Source organism: Orycteropus afer, unplaced genomic scaffold (genome assembly GCF_000298275.1).
Source record: "Orycteropus afer afer isolate SDZICR_OR568_19922 unplaced genomic scaffold, OryAfe1.0 scaffold00112, whole genome shotgun sequence".
Lineage (NCBI taxonomy): Eukaryota > Metazoa > Chordata > Mammalia > Tubulidentata > Orycteropodidae > Orycteropus > Orycteropus afer.
In genome coordinates this window covers 3,200,875-3,223,834 of record NW_006921699.1, presented here as the reverse complement: position 1 = coordinate 3,223,834, position 22,960 = coordinate 3,200,875, and the positions used below count along the sequence as shown (strand labels likewise).

Genomic DNA, 22,960 nt, shown 5'->3' with positions numbered 1-22,960 from the left:
AAATTAGTATTAAATACTAAGGAGCTTTAATATTCTTAACCTGATTTAAACATTTGTCAGGAAAAACTATGAGAAGTGATTAGTAATAGCTTGTTCTCTTTATGTGAGGACATGAAAACTAAGGGATGCTAGAAACGAAAATGAAGTAGTATTATGAATATGTTTACCAATTTATAAAAAATTTACATTGCAGAAATTATTCAGCAGACCATTATTTGCAAGAAGCAAAAAAGCTAAAGCACAATGCAGATGCATTGGTATGTAAATACTCATTTATGTATTTATCAAGTGAACTGAAATCTTTATTTGTTGTTTGTACACATAGTAGACTTGTGCTGCTCTCACTACCTTTTTTCTCCTTTCTTCAGTCTGATAGATTTGAGAAAGCAGTATACTATCTTGATGCTGTGGTGTCTTTCATTGAATGTGGGAATGCATTAGAGAAAAATGCTCAGGAATCCAAATCCCCATTCCCTATGTATTCAGAGACGGTGGAGCTCATCAAGTAAGTGGAAAGTCTTGCCACGTCACTGAGTAACATTACTTCTCTAGTCCACCTGGGAAGGAGCTGAGTTAACTATATACAGTAAATCTAAAGAAGGTACTTAACCCTTTACTGTCCTTGGATAAGGAGAACTAGATATTTCAGTAGATAATTTTGCCTTTATGTAAATTTAATTCTAAATTTTGAGGATAAAGGAAGACATATAAGATCAAGATGAAGTGTTATATTCTGCTTGTCATTTGTCTGTCTTCTTAACTCACAGATACACTATGAAGCTAAAGAATTACTTGGCACCAGATGCTACAGCTGCAGATAAAAGACTCACAGTACTTTGGTAAGTATGCTTCTGTTCTAGCCACTGTTAGATGGCATTCAGTTCCATAGTAAATTTTGCTATGTACTCCTTGAATCTGAGAGTTGTCCTTGAATAAATCAACCCTATCATAAATGTTATTGACAAGTAAAGCAGGAAATGACTCAAAATTCCTACTGCAAGATTTTACTTCTTGTTGTCAGTCTCTGATCATTGCCCTGTTGAGGAAAGATTTGGTAGGATGGAGCTGGGATTAGAACCCACCAGTGTCTTACAAGATCACTTTTCTGGGCTCTTCTTTTTTGGTACCCTCTCTCTCCATTCACATATATACCTTTCCTTAGGGAGCAGCAGATAATAGAAGCAGATTTGAAAACTGAGTATCCTGGGATACCTGGGGTTTGACAGTTCTTGTTTTCTTGTTTGGCCCATAGTAGGGTGGGTATAACACTAGACATAGCTACAGTGTACCTGTAGTTTGCTGAGAATAAAAAATGTGACTTTTTTGTTCTTTCTGTGGGAAATCCTGTCAGTTCTTTTGTTATAGGTATTATTTGTAGCCTGCCCTATGTTTAACACTGGGAATGCAGCTGTGGATAAAACAGCCTCCTCTTTCTCAGGAAGTTTATGGTCTAACATGAGGTGACAAATTAATCAAATATCTATACGAGTGTATGAATTAACTACTCTGAAAGAAAAGTATATGTAACTATACGAGTAGAGAGTAGGTAGAGGAAACAGTATGTACAACGGCTGGGTAGAAAGGAATTGAAGGTTTCAAGGAACTCAAAGAGCAGTAAGGAGTGAAAGTGACTGGAGGGATAGGCACAGATGACACGAAGGGCCTTTGTGAGCCATAGTAATGTTTTTATATTTCATAGAATTTTTGTGTGTTTATTTGTTGTAAAAACTTAGATTATTTATAATTTCATCAAAGAGATCTGATGATGCAGTGGTTAAGTGCTTGACTGCTAACCAAAAGTTTGGCAGTTCGAACCCACCAGCCTCTCCCTGGGTGAAAGATGTGACAGTCTGCTTCTGTAAAGATTTACAGCTTTGGAAACCCTATGAGACAGTTCTGTTCTGTCCTGCAGGGTCGCTATGAGTTGGAATAGGCCTACTGTAATGGACTTGGATTTTTGGGTTTTAAAATTTAATGTGGAGATTCTGTCACTTAGGGATTTTTTAATTTTTTTTTAGTGCACATATTAACGACATGTCAATGACCAGTGAGTGAGGTTTTGATTTTGAAAGTTAGCAGATAATGGGAGGCTAGTCCTAGGTCTGTGGGAGAAAGGTAAGGCAGACTGCTTTCATAAAGATCACAGCCTTGGAAACACTATGGGGCAGTTCTACTCTGTCCTGTAGCATCACTGTGTGTCAGAATTGACTCGATGGCAACAAGTTTTGGTTTGGTAGTCCTAGGTCTCTTAGCCATCTTCCCTCCCTAGGATATGTCCCACAGTAAGACATATCTTTTGGTTTTGCCTAAGGATGAGTGTTGTTGACGTTATGCCAGGATCTGCCCACATTAGTCAGCCCTGTATTCCTTCACACTGCAAATGTTACCTGTGCAGATGTGGCCAGAGTCTAAAGTCCTGGTAAATTAACTGCCCTTTTCCGTTGGCTAGCCTCCGATGCCAGTCTTTGCTGTACCTGAGGCTTTTCAAACTGAAGAAGGAAAATGCTCTAAAGTACTCAAAGACACTAACAGAGCACTTGAAGGTAAGTGTGCAAGAAAGGATGATCCATTTCCTAGGAGACAACACTTAACAAAGTCCCCCATACCAACCCAGAAGTGCCCTCATACCTGCCCACAGCAGAAGAACTACTATTTGGGAACTTTCAGATAATTGGAGTTTCTTGGAAAAGTATTTAAACCCATCGTAGGTATATGTATATCCTATTGTAGAACCTATAGAGCCATATGCACTAGGTTTTAATAAAATCTGAGTAAATGTAATATATTTATTATGAAACCTAATTAATACTTTTAAAATGACCTTTTGTTTTCACTGCCATCCTTCTTTACACTGTTATCTTAGTTTCCTAACATGTCTTCCTATGTTTTTTCATGACCACGCAGTATCTTCTTAAAATCCTGCTCTGATTATGACTTTCACCCTTTTGTAGTTTACATAGCCTGCAGGGTCAAGTCCAAGCTCCTTCCCCTGGCCTGCAAGACCCTCAAGGTTTCTCTCTTATTCTTGGTCTAAATCTCTGCCATAGCCAAACTGTATGCCTTCTTTTTTCTCCAGCCTTTGTACATAGTATGGCTCACCTCCCTGTCCCCTTTTATCTGTCTCAGTATTAGTCGTTCTTGCCTGCCTCTTCTGTGAAGTATTCCAGAGCACTCCAGGTCTTTGCTAAATAACTTACTTCCTTTTTATGCACATACTCCCACACACACACATTTTTTTCTCTTAAATGTATAAAGCTTCTTGAGATCAGTTCTGGCCCAGTGCTTTGAAATATAATTAGTATTTTGTAGGGGTGATGCTTTTCTTTCTTTCTTTTTAAATTATTAAATATATTTTATTTTCTTTACAGAATTCTTATAATAATTCCCAAGCTCCATCACCTGGCTTGGGAAGGTAGGTAAAATTTTATTGTCTAAAATATCATTTGTGACATTTGTTTGTTTATTATATAAAAGTAACATGGTTAGGGTACAGTTTCCAAAAATAGATGATTAATATTTTAAAAATAAAATCCATTTCTAATGTAAGTATTTTTATGTTATGTATCCTAGATGTGATCATTTTCTTTCTTCTTTATTTTTTTAATAAAATGAAAGTATAAATGAATATAATCTAACAAGATTACAGATGGGACATTTTACCTTCAAAAATCTTTTTTTTACAAGAGTACCTCAACTCCTCCTACAATCTGATTTCCATAATTACTTCCATAATTACCATGTGCATTTCTTTACTCAAATCTTGGTAGTTCCAGAATTTAATAACAGTGGCATGATTGCAGTTTATCCTCCATCCCTACATCACATCCATCCCACCCACCCCCAAAAGGAGGAAAATCACCATGAAATGTTCTTATTTTACTAAGTTTATCTGTTTAGTTACTGCCATTCTATCTTTGCCCTTTTATTATATTTTCTTAACCAAATTTATGATGCTAGAAGAGCACAGATAAAAAATACTCTTAAGAACTTGTTTTTTTTCCAACTTCTGTTTAATTTTCGTTTTCTTAATACATGATCATGATCTTAGGCATTTCCATAAATGTTAGTATTCCTGAAATGAATCTGTCAGATTTCAGCATGTTTGTTTCCTAAGAAATATTTAAGATGTCCTGGTGGCACAGTGGTTGAAACACTCAGCTGTTAACTGAAAGGTTGGCAGTTCAAACCCACCAGCTGTTCCATAGGAGAAAGATGTGGTGGTCTGCTTCCATAAAGATGTTATACAGCCTTGGAAACCCTGTGAGGCAGTCTGTTTGTGCTGCGTGGGGTTACTATCAGTTGGAATTGACTCGATGGCAATAGGTTTGGGTAAGAAGTATTTAGTTGGAAGAAAGCCTGAGATGATTGTAGTTGATAGAAAGAAGTGTTACTTCTTTTCGGCTTTGGATAATTTGGTTAAGCTAGGAAATTGCTAGAAAATTTGGAGCTCAAAATAAAATGTTTCCATTTACCATTACCAATTTTTGAGTTAATTGTTAACTCTACCCAACCTTCTACAACAATTTGAAAAATACCTAATTATATGCCTGAATAGATGGAAAATGTACTGGGTGTGAGGAGATCTGGTTTCTAAGTCTTTGAACTGCTGTTAACAAGATGTATGACTTCAGTTATTTCCCATTTCTTGATCTCTTGCCATTCAGTAAAACAAAGGGTCTAGATAAGATCATCATTTGCAGTGCCCTTTGATGAGGTAAGTACTTGTTTAGAAGAAAATGTATTTTTCTAGGAATTCTTCTAATTTAAAATAATCTTTAAAATTTAAAAACCTTCATATAAGAAGAGTACTTTGATTACTAGTAGTACTTTGATTTCATAACATTCACCATATCCATATGAACAACCTTCCTATTTCTCTGTGTATAGCAAAGCTGTTGGAATGCCTTCCCCTGTTTCTCCAAAACTGTCGCCAGGCAATTCAGGAAATTATTCTTCTGGAGCCAGTAGTGCTTCAGCAAGTGGTTCTTCCGTGACCATTCCACAGAGGATCCACCAGATGGCAGCCAGCTATGTTCAAGTTACATCCAACTTCCTCTATGCCACTGAAATTTGGGACCAAGCTGAACAGCTTTCCAAAGAGCAAAAAGGTAGGTAGGTCGATCCCTGGGGAAATGTTGACTGAGGAATGGAGTTATCAAAAGGAACGTCTATGATCTAATTAAATAAGTGCCTGGTCTATATTTTGTTTATTATTTAGAGTCGATGGTAATTGGTTTGCTAATATCCATTGTTTAGCATCATACTGAATGTAATGGAATTTTGTAAAACAAAAACATTTCATGATACTGATGACACACAAATAAATCTGAAAGTGGTATTTGGTCTAAAACAAATATACCTCTTATTCTGGTACATTAAATGCAGCTCATACTACCCTATTTAGTATTAAAATATATGTTCTACTCTATGATTGTTAACAGTAGTTTGGCTGAAGGCTTGGGATTACATCTAGTCATTTGTACATCTGAGATATTTCATATATTAAAAGGCATGTACATACTGGATTGTTAGGTGAATTGTAAGAAACTTATGTGATAACTGACTGCCATTGACTCAGTTACAACTCATATTGACCCCCATTGGGTTTCCTAGATGATAAATCTTTACAGAAGTAGATTGCCTCATCTTCCTTCTGTGGAGTGGCTGTTGAATTTGAACTGCCAACCTTGTGGTTAGCAGTCAAATGCCTTAGGCACTGTGCCACCAGAGCTCTTTATGTGATAAAAGACATGATAACATGAATAAATTTCTTAGCATTCTTTAAAATTAGGTCATTTGAAGCTTTGCACCTTAAGTTTATTATTTTCTAAAGTAAGGACATAGAAAATTTAAAAATATTTAAAGATTTTAAGAAAGTTATTTTCTGGGGCCATGGAGTCGACTGCTACTCCTAATGACCCTATGTGATAGAATAGAACTGCCACATAGAGTTTTCCTGGCAGTAATCTTTACAAGAGCAGATCACCAAGTCTTTCTTCTGCTGAAGAAGAAACCTCTTGGTGAGTTCAGACTGCTGCCAGCCTTTCACTTTAATAGTCAGGTACATACCCATTTGTGTCACCAGTGCTGCTTAAGGAAAACAGCTGTATAAATACTAGTCTTCTTAGTTTAGTAGATGTTATTAGCAAATATCTATGCATGGCATTTATTCAGGTAGTTAGTTCATCTTAGAGAAACACTAAAGTCACCAATCAATCAAGTGTCCTTTTGTCATAAAATTCCTTTAAATACTTTATAGTATGAACAATTTATTAGGTAAAAATGAAAGATTCCTGTCTCTAAAGGAGTGGTGATGAGAGAAAGGTGGAAGAGGAACCACAACATTGAACATAAACTAATTTTTTTAAAACGTGATTTGTTCTAAACTTTCAAAAAAATGTCAGTATCAAGATAGAGCCTGGTGGAACCTCTGGGACTATGGCCCCTAGCTGCCTCTCAGGTCTAGAATTGAACCCACTCCTGTAGCTTCCAGCCAAACAAAAAATAGGCAAATGAGCTAAACATTCACTTAAGGTAGTGCAAAAACGATAAGGAGGCCACATGTTCTGACCTCCTCTAACCCTACAAGGGGAAGGCAGGATTACCAGCAGTAACCCAAGGCCTATTACTGCAAGGCCAGACATGCTGCCTCCCTCCAGCCCTTTCACCAACTATTCCTCCCAAAGCACCCTCCAGCTCTCTCCTGGGCTCGATAATTCGCTGAAGTGGCCACACAGAACTCAGAGATTACGGGGTTTATTAGGGAAGCACCAGGCTACAATTCAAGTTCAGGAAGAACGCTCAGTCTCTCTCCCAGCCCACCGTCTCTCAGCCAAGTCTCTCACAGTCTCTCTCCCAGCAGTGCATGTCCCTCGGTGTCTTACTCAGCAACGCGTGTCTCTTACATCTCCTTCCCAGCAGCACATGTCTCTTTCAGGAGCGTGTGTCTCTTTCAGCAGCACATCTTCCTCAACCAGCAGTTAGAGAGTGTTCTGCCTCTAGGAGGCCTCCTTTTGAGCCCGGCAGGGTGGTCAAACTAGCCAATCACAGCATCAGAACTCTAAGCACCTGAGAGAGAGTGGGAACCTCCCAGAACATTGTATTGTGCCACACCTAACAGAAATACTCCACGTGGATAACATTTACAATCAGGAGCTCCTCAGTTGCTCATTCCACCACTGAGTTTACAATGACTTATGGGTAGAAAAGCCATACAAAGTAATTTACTACACTGTAGGTAGATATACTCCTTGGAGAGATCAGTCATGAGAAAATAGAAGGGCTGTGTATGCACAGGGGACAGGAGTGCATGGAGGAAAGGACACAGGGAAGAGGTAACTATGGGGAGGAGGTGGAAGGGAAGCTGTTGCATTGTGGGAAATTGCAGTCAGTGTCATGAGACAAAGTATGTGAGCTGCTGTATGGAAAATGAATTTGCTCTGTAAACTTACACTCAAATCACAATAAAAATAAAAAAAAACGGTCGATCAGTAAAAATCCAAGAGCAGACGTTCTCTTAGTCACCCCAACTCTCCATTCCTCTCCCTGATGCCAATTTATTTTCTTTTTAACTTTTTGTTATGGTCATTTTCAAACATTGACCCAAGGAAAGAGACTAGTGTAATGAACTTTGTGTGCCTTTCACTCAGCTACAGCTTTAACAACCCACTGTTTTACCTATCTTGTCTCAGCTGTCACATACATAGATGTACACATACACACATACGTACTTTATTTTTCCCCTGGACTATTTTTAAGCAAATGTCAGACATTGTGGCATTTCCCCTGAAAATACTTTGGTATATACATCCTTAAGTGATAAGCACTTTTCAAAAATATGACCGCCATACCTTTCTCATAGCTACCAAAATTAACAGTAACTCCTTTATGTCGTTTATCCCTAGTCTGTCATCAGATTTCCCTATTGTTGCAAATACATCTTTTTTAAATGGTTGGATTTGTTTAAACAGGATCCAAGCAGGGTCTGCACATTGCATTCACTAATAAATCTCTAAACATCTTTTATACTGTAGCAATCCTTCTTCTCCTCTCCAACCTTATTTGGCCATATCACTGATGGTTAGAGAGAAACTGGGGCATAGAACGATCATATCCTGATTACTTACTCGTGGTGTCCTTTAACTTGTTCTTCTGTCCCTCTTATTTTCTTTATACTGACTGTTATATCTTGAGACTTGATTGAAGTTCAATATTTTAGATAAGAACATTTCATAGTTGGTATTCTGCATTTCCTAGTGTATCATATGAGGAGGCATGTAATGGTTATCCTTTTTATAGCGATGTTGAGATTGAAGTGGTGTCAACCTGATCAGTTTGATACAAGATTCTGTATTAAACTTTAAGTTATGTTTTCAGTATCCATTGTTGACCATTGCCTAGATCCATTATTTCATTAGGAAATAGAGAAAAACTTGTTAGGAATTTTCTATTCTGACATTCCTTTTGTGTTTATTACTAGAATTCTATAAAGACAAACCTTCTCAACTCTTCGATTACTTCTTGTTTGAATAGGCTGAAGTCTTTATCTTGAGAATTTTCTGTACTTTTAAAAACCTTCTTCTTACTGTCTTGTTCCTACTTCCCTCTGTTTTCTCCCAAAATTGCATTAGGATTAAATCTTAGAATATTGTCATCCCCTTTTCCCTCTACTACTCCCTTGTAAGCACACCAGCCTGTATTTATTCCTATAGAAAGAATTCCTTCATTTCCATCCCTTAAAATTTTAAACTGTCTAAAAACCTGGGTTTTAACTTATTAATGGTGAATATTATCTAATTACAGCAGAAAGGTTGGACACAGGCTGTCATACATACCTAACCTCACAGGAGCAAGCATGCAAAATACATCATCATTTTTAATACCACTTGCTGCTTCTACAAAAACAGCACATGGAGAATGTTTTGAATAATCAAATAGTATAGTGGGGCACTGGGTCTCCATTTTCATTATACTAGCTGCGTAGTAGCAATTTCTTATTTCCATCAGTGGAGTTCTGCTTGTATGTATAGTACTTAATTCTTCACCGTACATTCTATTTAAAATGTTATATGACTTGGGGGAAAAATATAACTTGAGAGACTGTGTCATGATTTTTTCTGAAACATGAACAGTAATCATTTTAGTGGGGAAGGGAGTGTTTTTTTGACTTTATGTGGATGCTGTTTTATAGTCTACGCTCAAGTTTTAAAGCAGGGATTTAAAAAGGTATGCATCATTTAATGAATGTTTTTGGTTTTCTAGAATTCTTTGCTGAACTGGATAAAGTAATGGGCCCTCTCATCTTTAATGCAAGCATCATGACAGACCTAGTTCGTTACACCCGGCAGGGACTGCATTGGCTTCGCCAGGATGCCAAGTTGTTATCTTGAACTGAACATATTCTCGTTGCCTCTGATTTTCTCCACAACACTGTGTCATATCACAAAGGAAAACTGCCATAACACGCCACCTAGTCGACACTAAGAATGAGGAATGGTTTCTCCTCCCTGGATCACATGTTGTGTTTTAAAACCCCAAGCTGTCATGTCAATTGAACCTTCAGTGTTCCCAATAAGAAAAATTATTTAGATACTTTTAAATCAACATATATAAATAGGTTGGTTTCACTTATCTGTAATAAGATTGAAATTCCAGTTGCAATTCATTACTAATCAATTGAAATTCTATTTATTTTAATTTTTTAAGTTCCCAGATTGGGGCTAGTTTAAAGCTTAGTTATTTCTACCTATAAATTTACTCTGTCAAATATTTAGCATAAATTTAATGTAGGCATTTTTATTTATATACTTCATGAGCTTTGTTACCTAATAGTGTCTTTTTTGTGGTTGCTCTTACAAGAGTAAGAGTTGATTCATCTTAGATATGAACGATTCTTACCACTTCCGACCTGATGTTATTTCAAATCTTAACTACAATCTTATTGCAGAATTTATATTTAGTATTAAGGATATTCTCCACATGAAAAAATCACTTAAATATGAGAAGATGGCACTCTATATGGATGAAAGATGAAATGTGTCTGATTTGGTTTGCATTATTTCAAGAACTGTGAATATGTGTTAATAACACTAAAGCAATCACAAGGTGACTATAACTTGTATTTAATGCATTACAGAAGAGGGCAGGCAAACTTTTATGCAAAGGGTTTCATAAAGGGACAATCTTGAGCTTTGTGGATTTTATTAAAAATGTGTTCTTTTTGTTGCTAATCATTTGACACTTAGTGAAACAGCATCAGTTATAGTTGAAAGAAGGATGATCCAACTCCAAAGGGCCACTGCCTAACTGTCCTTAATTGGAAATGTTTGAAGGTTAAAAATCTCTTCTTCGGAACTCTTACGGTTTTTACTTTTTCCTATACTAGATTGTTTCACTCTGACATGAGCATGCAGTAACTGATGCAGGACTGGGCTGGAGCTTGTGTGTGTGTGTTTTTGCTCTACAGTTTAACAATTATAATGCCTGGTGTAGAGATTTGTCCTTTTAAACTTCTCTTGTATTTACTCCATTTATATTTTGAGGACCCCCATGAATGATGTATGTTTCTGATGGGAGCAGAAAAGTCACACTAGGAAGTATATGATTTGGTACAGTGTAAGCTCTTGGGAAGGATGGGGAGGAGGGTAGAGTTTAAGAAGCCAGCTCTGTAAGAATTGTTATCAAAGTACCTTTCCCTACAAGATATAGGAATCAAAGGTGAGAAATATACCCTCTATTCTTTGTTTTCAGTGCCCCTATCTTAACTGGTGTGCCTTAAATCTTACCTTTAGATGAAGACTCTGTGGATTGTTTACAGGTAAAGTTTTACACTAGGAACAGATTGCCCAGCCATACATGGTTGGGCATGTTAAATTCTATTTTCTTTTAAATCTTCCTTAAGAGTCACATAAAGATTAGTTCTTTCAAAAAAAAGCTAACACTTTAGAATATGTCTTAGTCTAACCTATTGGGTAATGCTGCTTTAAAAAATAGTTTATCCATCTCCCTATTCCAAAGATAAATCCATCCAGTCAGAAAAAAAGGATTTCCTCACTATTTAGAGGTAATTACAACAACAACTAAGGCTCTAGATGGGAAACAGGAAAGAAGAGATAGAAAATCTCCAAGTCCAATGGTGCAGTGAATCTTCTGTGTTTAAGTCTCTTTTACACTTATTTCTGAAGTTTGTAAACTTTCATTGTCCAGTGGCTTCTTATTTATAGAGCTTCTTAACTGTTTTGTACCTCAAGTTGTTTTTTACATATCATATTTAGATCTACCAATTATGTTGAATTTAACCTTTTTCCCTTAGAGAAATTGTCTTTACTGTCTTTCTATTTAATCTCACTGTCTGTTTTAGGAACAGTTTCCTTTCGTGGACATGATAGTTATTTAGTAAAACACCTGCCACTGTTAATCAGGTAGATGTGTGTCCTGTCCTGCTCTGATTTCTCTGACACTGATTCCTCAATTTTCATTGATGTCTTAGGAATGAAAAAAGTGTCATCCAAGCATCTAGACTTTTCAGCAACAGCAGCCAGTGGGGCACTTCTGAGTTCCAGTGTATTCTAGTCTCTTGTGTGTCCTGAAAGGCAGCAGGAACATTTCTGCAATCACACTGATAATTTTGTTAAAGCAGAGTTTCCTGCATGTTTTATGGTGCTGCTCTAAGATATTCTCATTTTAAAAACTATGTTAATTCTTGGAGAATGAATTTTTCAAGCTTTTCATAGTGGAGGATTTTTCCCATTAGGTGATAATGGGCAATGGATCAAAATGTTACCCTAAATAATTCAATTTCTAATGCCGTAGTCTGTGGAAATACCACTCCCTCTCCTCTGGGTCCATCTTCTCAAATGTCTGTGTTATCATCTGCTCCAACACATACAGGCTACCATTCCTCCCTCCTCAATAGGTGTCTTCAGTGTTTTCTAACCGTTTGAAACTGAAATTGACAAGTGGCTAAAAACTTTAGTGTTAGACTTGTACTTAATATATAGTTAATTATAGAAATAGCAACTATTTTAAAAATTACTCTGTTGACTGCTCTTTAAGACCACATTTGTATGCCAAGAGGCAGCAGCCTACAACATTGAACCCTTTACAGGCAACCAACACACAGATTGCAGTGGATAACCTTGTCACCTGGCAGTCCTGCCAGCCTGGGCTGGGCTGAGGGGAGCCCTTCTCTCCTGGTAAGCAAGCTTCCACAGCCCAGCCCAGGCTCTAGCCTGGCTGGAGAGCACCCAGCCCATTTCTTGCCTCAGTGCTACCTTTTTCTGTGTTGTAAGTAGCCAAGAAGTGACTTTATAAACAGTGAGTACTGGAATGTTCAGATAAATTTACAGCTGTAGCTGCTGAAGACTAGAGAAAGTTGACTAGTACTGATTTAATTCTCCAATGTAAAAGCATTCTAGGGTAATGTGTGTGCATGCCCACACACGCTTGTGCCTCTGGGGAGCTCTTGCACTGATGGATCCATAGGTATCTAGGCTGCACTTTGAATGACACACTTGTGGCTTTATTAAATTCACTGTTTTTTTTTTTTTTTTAATTGTTGTTTGTTTCTTTTCATTAAAGAAAGGTTTAATCAGGCTAGATCAGTTACCATCATTTTGTATTTAATGACAGAAGCTTTGGGAAACTTAACTTTTAATGAATGAGCTTGCATTGTGAAACAGGAGCCTAGAAAAGGCACCTGTTGTCAGTGGAAGTGCTGGCTCTGGAGGGCAGCACTCCATGTGTTTCAGAGCAGCCAAGTGGTCGCTCCAGTCGGTGATGCCTAGCTGTGTAGAAGAGGGGCACGCTGTGTACTCTTCTAAGTGTGAGGGTATGCAACTTTGAATTTTAAAATTATGTACACATACACACTTTATATATATGTATGTATGTATGAAAACATGAAATTAGTTTGTCAGAAATGTGTGTGTTTAGTATTTTAGCTTAGTGCAACTATTTCCACATTATTTATTAAATTGATCTAAGACACTTTCTTGTTGACACCTTGAATATTAATGTTCAAGGGTGCAATGTGTATTCCTTTAGATTGTTAAAGCTTAATTACTATGATTTGTAGTAAATTAACTTTTAAAATATATTTGAGTCCTTCTGTAGTACAATAGGGCTCTTACAGGGTGGGAAGGATTTTAATTTTCCAGTTGCTAATTGAACAAAATGACTTCATTATGTATTTTGAATTATAGGAGTTTGCCTCTGGATCCCAGAAACATCTAGTAGGGATGACTGTTCCAGGCAAAATTTGATGATGTTTTTAAAAAACTAAGTAACATGAGGAGCAGAGCGTGATTAGGGAATATGACTTACAGTCATTTAATCCTTACAGATGACTACTATAAATCATATTCCCTAATTACATGAACCACAAATTTTATTTCAACTTAGTTAATCCTTGTGTTGGGAGAGGCAGGTTTCTTCCCCAGAAAAATAATACTGCCTATCTAAGGTTGCTAATCAGTAAAATAAATAGAAGAAATAACTAGTACTAACTTTTGAATGACTTGGAATATGTAGTGACAAGGGGCCAAACTGGCCATGGTTGTGAGCATGACTTTCATGTATTTAAACATTGGAGAAATTGAATTCAGACCTGTAAACCTTAGAACCAAGCTAGCAAGTCACACAAAGTAAATTAATAGTTGGTAAAGGTGGTCTTACTAAGCCCCTATTCAGATGAACCCTGTGGTTCATTAAAAAGAATTTGCTATCTCCAGAAAGGGGGCTGGAAAGCCTTACCTAAATCTCTCTCTATTCATGGAGTTTGGCCACAGAATGTCAAGGCGTTAGTGTTAGGTCTAAACCAAGTCATATAGATCTTTAAGTATCTTAGAATAGCAGCCTAAGTAATTCATCATGTAATGAAACTGACTTTCAGGAGTGTCAGCATCAACCTCTCCTCACCACTATTGCTCAGCTAAGCATAAATTGCCATTCTTTTTTTTTTTTTTTTTTCTTTAAGGCAAAAAAAAAAAACTTTAAATGAGCATGGAAAAGCTCCCACCCAGAAATTCTAGTAATACTGTTTTGACCTCTTAATTGCTTCCATGTGGGATTTCTTTTCAGCTTTTAACCATTGGAATTTCCTACCTGCTATTGTTTTCTCTGGAAAATATCTATTTGGAAATGCTGCCTTTCAAATCAATGCCATGATTATCCATACTGTTGAGTTTATTGTTGCTGTTGAAGAAGTGTCTCCATCTTACAATGTTATGCACATACCTGGAAAATCATTGACATGAGCATTCAACAGTACTGAGGGGGTGGGGGGCTCACCAACAGAGCTGACTCAATTGGTGGCAGTGCCTGAAAAGGTTCCACCTTTGAGGACCAGATGTGTTGGTAAGCACAGTTCTGAAAATTTCTATCTAGCCTCCGTTTTGAATGATTTTAAGAAATTTTGTATATGGAGGATGGAAATACTTATATATTTATTAAAAATCCTTTTATTTGAAATTAAAATTATTTGGTGAGTAGTGGTTTGATATTTGGGGAGGGTTTTGGAGGGGAGGTAATGCCACTGATAAATTAAAAGCCTTGTTAATTCTGCAGAAAGGTACTGTTAGTGATTGATTGATAGGATGCCTTTGTTTGTACATGACCCGAATCTTTGTTTTACATTTCTTTTATCTAAAATATTTAGGCATCTGACATTTTCAACCAAAATTTCAATTATATACTGTGATGTTTGTTTGTTGCAATACATTAAAATTTCAGAGGTACTTTGGGGCTCAGAAGCTAGAATTTCTAAGTCATTATGTGCATTTCACAATATAAAGCTGATAATGGTGAGCAAAGTATTATATACTAACTAGATTTTTCCACATCTGTATAGTATATTATATGTATTTTGTGGTATTGAGATTATAGAAAGTTTAGAGTGTCAAACATGCGTTTAATGTGTATTTTTAAAAAAATTTATGGCAATTAAAATATTTGGAGACAAGGGTATCACATTTCAATTTGTAAAGATCTTTTTAACTCTACTGTGTCATTAAGATGCTTTGTATAATGCCAAACCATAGCTGGAGAAACTAAGTTTAATAAATATCAAATAGATTTTCTGTATTAAAGTTTATAAACACTGTGCTCTTTACACTTCTTCAACTCTTACTTTGCCCCTTCCATGTCATTTCTGTTCTATATTTAGGGTGCAGTATTACTCTTCTGGTCCTGCCAGCCCAGGTCTCATTTTTGGATTACAGAAATTGTGAACTTGCTGACCGTGATAGATCATAATTTACCCTGCTCCAACAGAAATCCAACAAATCCTCTTTGTGTTCTTGGTGGGTTGCACTTTCATTATTTATTAAACTAGATTTTTCTTCCCATTCTGGCTTACATTCAGACATTCCAGGACTAGGGCCTATAATTAGGTGGCAAATGCCAAAATTGCCATCTTTGACTCTTCACTTTAGAGTCCCTTACATGGAGTTGAAGGGCTGGGGTCGTAGGCCACAGATTATGAAATCAGCAAGGCTGATTTCACAGCTTTGCTAAACTTTTGCCTTTAACCTGCCATTATGTTCTGTATTCCTTGAAGAAGAAGAAGAAGAAGAAGAAAAACATGAATTCTCTCCTTCACATTTTCCATGTAGAGAAGTTAACACATCATTAGACTATGACTTTTTTTCTGTGGTAAAAGCATACCTCCAACCTCTGAGATACTACAGGTTTGGTTCCAGACCACTGCTGTAAAGTGGATATTGCAGTAAAGTGAGTCACACGAATATTTTGGTTTCCCAGTGCATATAAAACTTACGTTTACACTGTATGTAGTCCATTTGCAATAGCATTATGAAAATATGTGAAATACTGCAAAAATCACCAAAATGTGACCCACGAAGTGATCACATGCTGTTGGAAAAATGGCACCAGCAGACTTGCTTGATGCAGGGTTACCACAAACCTTCAGTCTGTAATTTAAAAATAAAAAATAAAAATACACAATAGCTGTGAAGCACAATAAAACGAGGTATTCCTGTGTATAGAAGCAAACCTACCCTCCCCTGAGAAGCTGGAATTCCAGGCTGCCAGAATTCAGTTTGAGATATTTAATAGTATACATATAAAAATAAACTCTAAATTGAAAAGTTCAGTCATGTTTATCCACATACCAACATTCTAAGAAAAAACGGAGACAAATTAAAGCACATGTCTGTCTTTAAATATTAAAAACTCAAGATTGCTTCATTTTAGGTGTCTCCAGCCAAAATGCAGTTAGTCAATATTCCATAGAACGGAGCATTGTTGTAGGTGACTGCTGTCCTCTCTCTCCATGGTATGTACATCATTCCTGGGCCACACTTAGAGAACAGCGTCTTTTTCTAGAGGAAATCAAACAGAAAGGCGGTTTTTTAGATAAAGATCTAGCAGTGCCTAAAGAGGTCTTTGCTGTATTTTTCTTTTTCTGCAGTCTTAGGTAAAAGGCACCCCTCTTTCACAGGACCTACATGGACCTATTCTTGGTTCTTAGCTGCTGAGGGATTCTCCTTTCTTGGGAGCTTTGAGCCTCGCCTCACCTCAGCCACCCCACCCAACTAGTTTTATTCCTTGGTCTGTGTGATTCCAGACTTCTCCCCTGCCCACCTTCCACGGCTTTGTGGCCCAGCCCTGCTTCCAGGTTTTGAGGAGTACCTGCATAGTCTTGTGATACATTCAGAATCATCCCGGCAGGAAGCTCCAATAGGCCTAAGAGACATTCCTCTCCAAAATGGGGTCATTCTTTTCAGCCTTCTCTTTGCTGAGCTCAGTTCTGGTATTGGGGAGCCATCTACCTGTAGGGCAAAGACAAATTCACCACAGAGGACAGTAGACACTGCTGCACACTTAGAATGGTCACTCTCAGTATGCTGCAGATTTAGAGCAGAGGAACCATTCTTAGGATTAAGTCTGGTTCTCCAGTTCCACTTATAATTCCTTTGCCCCCACCACCACCACACACATATACACACCCTTCCTTACCTGACCTAACAGCAGCAGGCAGGTCATGAGTACTGCAAAGAGTTTGAGATGCCACATCTTGGCAGGAGAATGTTGGAGCCAGTGTCAGTCCCCACTTCTTTTTATAAGTGGAAATTCCCTCCAGTGGTTGCCACATGAGATGAGGGCAAAGTTTATATTTGCAGTCAGGGTCGATTTAATAAGTTAATGTCTACCAGAAGAATGTGCTCAAGGTCTGCCTTTCAGGCACGTCGTATTTACTGATCGCTCATCTGGACTTTGAGTGATTGTATTGTTGGCTTAGACCCTTCCACCCATTTCAGCAAAAGTCAGCACTGCCCTCTCCTCTTTGAAAGCCACGTGAAGCCTTTGAGGGCGGGCAGGCACCTGGCCACATTTTGATTCCAGAATAGCTCAATGAGATCACTCTAATCAAAATAGAATTCTAATAATGAAGACTTCAGAAATAGTATTGAACCCTTTTAGCCTTGTCTAGGAAAGAACTGGTCTATTGTGTGCAGGGAATTGGACAAAGCCCTCATCTACATTTTGTGGGAGGGTGCTCAACAAGGCAGATCTACAATGCCCCAGGTCCCACATTAGCTGCTCCAGATCATCTCCCTAGTAGAATGAATGAATTCTTAGCTGGGGAAAAGTTGATGTCTGACTTGCCATATCTCTAGGGGAAAGGCAATCAGACCAATGTGGAAGTTCTTTGAATCATGCATTAATTGATTGGATTGTAAACATGTAGAGTGAAGAAGTGGCCAACCAGACCTGCCATTGAGTCGATTCCAACTCATAATGACCCCTATAGGACAGAGTAGAACTACCCTATAGGATTTCCAAGGCTGTAAATATTTACCAAAGCTGACTGTCTCACCTTGCTCCCCTCGAAGCTGCTGGTGTGCTCAAACCGCCAACCTGCTGGTTAGCAGCCAAATGCCTTAATTGCACCACCAGAGCTCCTTGAGATGGTGACAAACTGGGGGCGGGGGCGGGGGGGGAACTCCCTGCCATCAAGTCGATTCCAGCTCGTAGCAACCTCCTTTGGGTTTCCAAGGCAGTAAATCTTTAAGGAAGTAGATTGGCCAGTCTTCCTTCTGGGAAGTGGCTTGTAGGTTTGAACCACCAACCTTCTGGTTAGCAGTCAGATACCTTAGGCACACCACCACCAGAGATCCTTTGAGATAGTGACGCATCCACTGCCGTGGAGTCGGATCTGACTCATAGCGACCCCTCCTTGGGTTTCTGAACCAGTATCACTACAGAAGTAGATTGCCCAACCTTCCTTCTGAGGAGTGGCTGGTGGGTTTGAACCACCAGCCTTCTGGTTAGCAGTCAGGTGCCTTAGGCACTACACCACCAGAGCTCCTGAGATGGCGACAGGAGCTTTTAAATGAGTGGGAGAACTTGTGGGCTTTGTTCCCAATACTTGCTGAGGTGGCCTACATAGCATATCTTTCTAGCAGTTTCAGGGAAGCAGGCAAAGGGCTGGGAAATCTCCAAAGGCCAAAGACAACAGTTTATGAGCAATAACTTAAGAAAGAACTACTGGAAATGTCTAGAACAAGAAAGACCATGTATCACCAAAGTGAGTAGTTATGAATACTCAATAAATGACATGGGAGCTTTAATAAATTTGAGGACAAAGGTGTGAATTCTTGGTAAAGAGATTCCTAAGACTTTAGATCTTTCTATGACATGGAAGGATTAACGGGACAATTACAAGATTCTTTTCCCATCTACCTGGGATCTTCCTGAACACTTGGCTGGTAGCTCTTCTGGAGGCCCTTCTCAACTTCAGAGTTTGGTACTTGGATAAGAGTTGCCTGTTCCCTTACCCCAAAGAAAAGTGAAGGAGACAGCCCAGCTGAAGGTGGGACAAGATGGTCACCAGTCATTCTACCAGAGGAATTAGAGGATGTCTCTCATCAAAGGAGAGGAGGGTGTTTTGGGGGGTTAGGTGGGGTGTGATTCCACAGATCTTTCCATCTTGGGTTCAGTCCTCTCTAGACCTTGAAGGGAGACACTACTGCCTGCACTTTAGGAACATTGAGAAGCAGATCTATGCCTAACCCACCTAAACTATCCTACAAAACCAGCTTTTGACACTCAATCTCTGAACTAGTACGTTGGATGACACCAGGTAGGGGCTTAACTAGGAGCTGGGGGAGGGAGGAGGCTACGTGGCGACCTAGTGAACATTGGCTGAGAACACAAATCTGATTAGATAAGCAAAAAGCTGAACAACGTGATGTCCTAGAGTCAGTTGGGTCTGTGGACCCACTGCACCACCCTGGAGTGATGTAGTGCCATTTTCAGCCTTCTGGACTCAAAGCCAAACCAAAGCAGCCTTTTGTGTTAATCTGTAAAACCAATACCACAGTCAAGTGAAGAGCCTGTAAGCCCCAAGCCCCACCACCACCACCAGAAAAGGAACCACATGCACCATTGGGTGAAGTCCCTATCTTATGTACCACTCCCCCATCCCCCAAAAGAGAAGACCAAATAATTATTACCAGTGGAAGTAACCACTGTCAGGGAAATATTTCAACATACATCTACACTAATTTTTTTACTTAAATTTTTAAAATTTAAATTATTGTTTGTTGTTCTACTTAAATATAGAACAAAAATCAAACTTTTAAAAGCACAGCATTCAGCTTTAGTGGCAGCAGTTGTCCTGAGCCATCCCACACCCCTGGAAGTGACTCTGAAAGCCTGGTCCTGAAAAAGAAACAAAAAGGACTCTGTGCAGTTAACTGTTTTGCTGAATGAATTAACACATAGCTACATGCTTTTCCTCCAGCACAAAGGCCTAAGCATCTAACAATTTTAGCCTTAAGAAGAAAGGTTGGCTGGAAAGCAGGAGCCTTGAGTCTAGGCAGGGTAACTGACCACCTGCCAGCGCTTACCCCTCGAGGCTTTAGTCTTCTGTCAATGAGATGGGAGTAGATCTTCGAGGCCTCTCAGGTGCTGACATTTTGGGGTTTGTGTGATCAGTTTACAAGAAAATGAGACAAGCAGTTTTGATAGCTAAGAGCTTGATAACTCGGGACACAACTCTTAGGGATTGTGTGCTTCTGGGTAAGTGCCTAAGATGCAATGAGAGAGAGAGGAAGTAGGTATATGAGCAGTTGTTTGAAACACATTCCAGGTGGAGAGATCATTAGGACTTGGCAGTAATTGGGAACATTTTTGCTGTCCCAGAGCAGGAGGTGCCTAATAAAAGATGAAAACTTTTCCAGTAAAATTTCAACAATGGGTCAAAGTGGTTTTTTTTTTTTTTTTTGCTGGCTGGAACTGGCACAGTCTTCATCTTGGGGATTATATTGGCAGACTGAGGAGAGAGCTTCCTGCACCACACTCTACAGCCCATGGATAAAAATTGTCCTCACAATTGTGGGGAACAGGATTCCTTTGGAAAAGAAGGGCTAAATGTAGCCCTGCTTATACCACAGTGAAGGAGCCCACCCAGGGCTGGAGGCTCCAAGTGGATAGGTTATACACAGGCTTTGAGGCCCACAGCAGCTGACCCTTCTCCTACCCTAAAGGGAAGCCTCATGGTAAGACAGGCCTAAAGAACCCTTTAACAGTTTTGGTCACAGACAGTTCAGCCAGATCAAAATGTCTTTTCTTTGTGGATTTCTACAGATCTGAATTGTGGTGTTGGTGAAGAATATTGAATATACCATGGATTGCCAGAAGAATAAACAAACATGTCTTGGAAGAAGTACTGCCAAAATACTCCTTACAAGTGAGAGTGGCCAGACTTCGTCTCTCATACTTTGGCCATGTTATCAGAGAGTACTAGTCTCTGGAGGATATCATGGTTGGTGAAATAGAGGGTCAGTAAAAAAGAGGAAGACCCTCAACAGGATGAACTGGCACAGCAGCTACAACAATGGGCTCAAGCATACCAACAATTGTGAGAAAGGTGCAGGATCAGGCAGTTTCATTGTACTGTACATGGGGTCCCTGAGTCAGAACCAGCTCGAAGGCACCTAATAACAGATTAGAATGGTCCCTAAAATGATCTCAGATCCCATATCATATACAAGGGCACTAAAGTGTGACAGGGAGCTCTGGTGGCGGCGTGCCTAAGGCATTTGACTGCTAACCAGAAGGCTGTGGTTCAAACCCACCAGCCACTCCTTGGAAGGAAGATTGGGCAATCTACTTCTCTAGAGACACTGCCTCGGAAACCTGAGGGGTGGCTATGACTAGAATCGACTTGACAGCATTGAGTTTTTTGAAAGTATGACAGCTTACCATATTCCACACCCCCACTGCAAACAGGTGAGATCCATGTCTCTAGGCTCAGAGGGAAGCCTCATGGTAAGACAGGCCTAAAGAACCCTTTAACAGTTTTGGTCACAGACAGCTCAGCCAGATCAAAATGTCTAATGTAGGGTGGACTTAGTAGGGCACTCCAGGAATCAAAAGAATTAAGACCAACAAGCGCTGTGCTTGATCTCATTGAAAAGGGGCAAGTTGGATTTTTTTTTTTTTTTTTTTAAGCTGATACTTCCAAGTCAAAGAACTAGAAGGAAATAAAATCTAAGGTAAAATTAGGGCAGGAAGATGGGAAGAGGTGATCATCTTCTCTAAGAAGGTTGGGGCTAAAATTAGAGAAAGATGACAAAGAGTTTAAAAGACCTGTCCAGACAGTGGTCTTGACCTGTGAATGAATCTGTTGCAACTATGCAAAATTAAGGAATGCATTTACCTCTTCTTTAGCTCCAGTTATCAGACTCTCAAAGGAGTCTTTGACCCAGATAAGTTGCATTATCAGGCATCAAGTTCTGGGAATAAATCTGGACAAAAGGCCAAACAGGTAAACTGGACCATGTTTGGTGAGGCAACGGTTTTCATTGGTTAGCTGCCCTGTTAAGCCTGTACCACCATGCCAGACACCTATCATTGTATCACCACCACAGTCCTGTGTCTATGTATTCCATCTGTTTTATGGATGAGAAACTGAAGACTCCAGAACAAAGGTTACTTACCTGTATTAATGAGCAAGTGTTGTTCAAGGGTATGAGCCCAAGTCTGTTTGATTCAGCATTTCCCCCTTATTCTTCCTCACAATCAACCCAAATATTTTATAGATGTTTGTCTCAAGATATTTTGATTTGGGTTCTTAAAAGGCAACAGCTTAGAAAACACCCTGAGCCAGACTATGAAAAGATGCTGCTCTAGAATGGAGAATATATCCTTAGGAGAGAGGAAGTTTCCAGCAATGGAGCAGGGAGTCAGAACCATAAAACAAACTCTGCCAGCCACACTCCCCCTACCATCTCCTGGTAAAGAGAAAGGAATACTTTTTTTTTTTTTTTTTCATTTTTTGTTGTGATTTGGGTGGAAGTTTACATAGTAAATTCACTTCCATACAGCAGCTCACATACACTGTCTCATGACATTGACTGCAATTTCCCACAATGCAACAGCTCCCTTCCCAATTCCTCCCCATAGTTACCCTCTTCCCTGTGTCCTTCCTCCTATGCACTCCTGCCCCCTAAGGAGTCCCCCTGTGCATACACAGCCCTTCCGTTCTTCCATGATTGATCTCTCCAAGGAACGTATCTACCTAGTGCAAATGTGCAGCTCATATGCCTGTCTTTTGTTTGGCTGGACGCCACAGGAGTAGCTTCATTTCCAGACCTGAAGGGCAGCTAGGGGCCATAGTCTCAGTGGTTCCATCAGGCATTATCAAACTAGCAAACCTGGTCCTTTTTTTTTTTTTTTTTGAAATGATTTTATTGTTCCACATTGTTCTCCCACTAGAAAAGAGTACCTTTTATAATAAGATACTACAAAGGATACAACTCTAGAGCAGGAGTTAGCAAACTTTCTCAATGAAGGACCAAACTTTAAAGGCTGTATGTGGTTATAAACAATTCTTGGCTCCTAGGAGCTCTGGTAGCATAGTGCCTAAGGCACTTGACTGCTAACCAGAAGGCTGGCGGTTCAAACCCACCAGCCACTCCTCAGAAGGAAG

General features: G+C 39.1%; 2 protein-coding genes across 2 annotated transcripts in view; one reads left to right on the top strand and one right to left on the bottom strand.

Moving 5' to 3' along the window:
* Nucleotides 1-9,389, top strand: part of AFF4 (AF4/FMR2 family member 4) — an 87,771-nt gene extending 78,382 nt beyond the window's left edge. Inside the window, exons 14-20 of the mRNA XM_007943747.2 lie at nt 194-257; nt 369-505; nt 768-839; nt 2,450-2,543; nt 3,369-3,412; nt 4,888-5,108; nt 9,262-9,389. Coding sequence (XP_007941938.1) covers nt 194-257; nt 369-505; nt 768-839; nt 2,450-2,543; nt 3,369-3,412; nt 4,888-5,108; nt 9,262-9,389 — 760 coding nt within the window. The remainder of the gene's footprint in view (nt 1-193; nt 258-368; nt 506-767; nt 840-2,449; nt 2,544-3,368; nt 3,413-4,887; nt 5,109-9,261) is intronic.
* Nucleotides 9,390-16,303: 6,914 nt separating this feature from the next.
* On the bottom strand, nt 16,304-17,034 carry LEAP2 (liver enriched antimicrobial peptide 2). Its single transcript, XM_007943746.2, has 3 exons — nt 16,978-17,034; nt 16,651-16,790; nt 16,304-16,340 (listed from the first exon to the last, which is right to left on the bottom strand). The coding sequence occupies exons 1-3, from the start codon at nt 17,032-17,034 to the stop codon at nt 16,304-16,306; spliced, it is 234 nt and encodes a 77-aa protein (XP_007941937.1).
* Between the last annotated feature and the right edge of the window lie 5,926 nt (nt 17,035-22,960).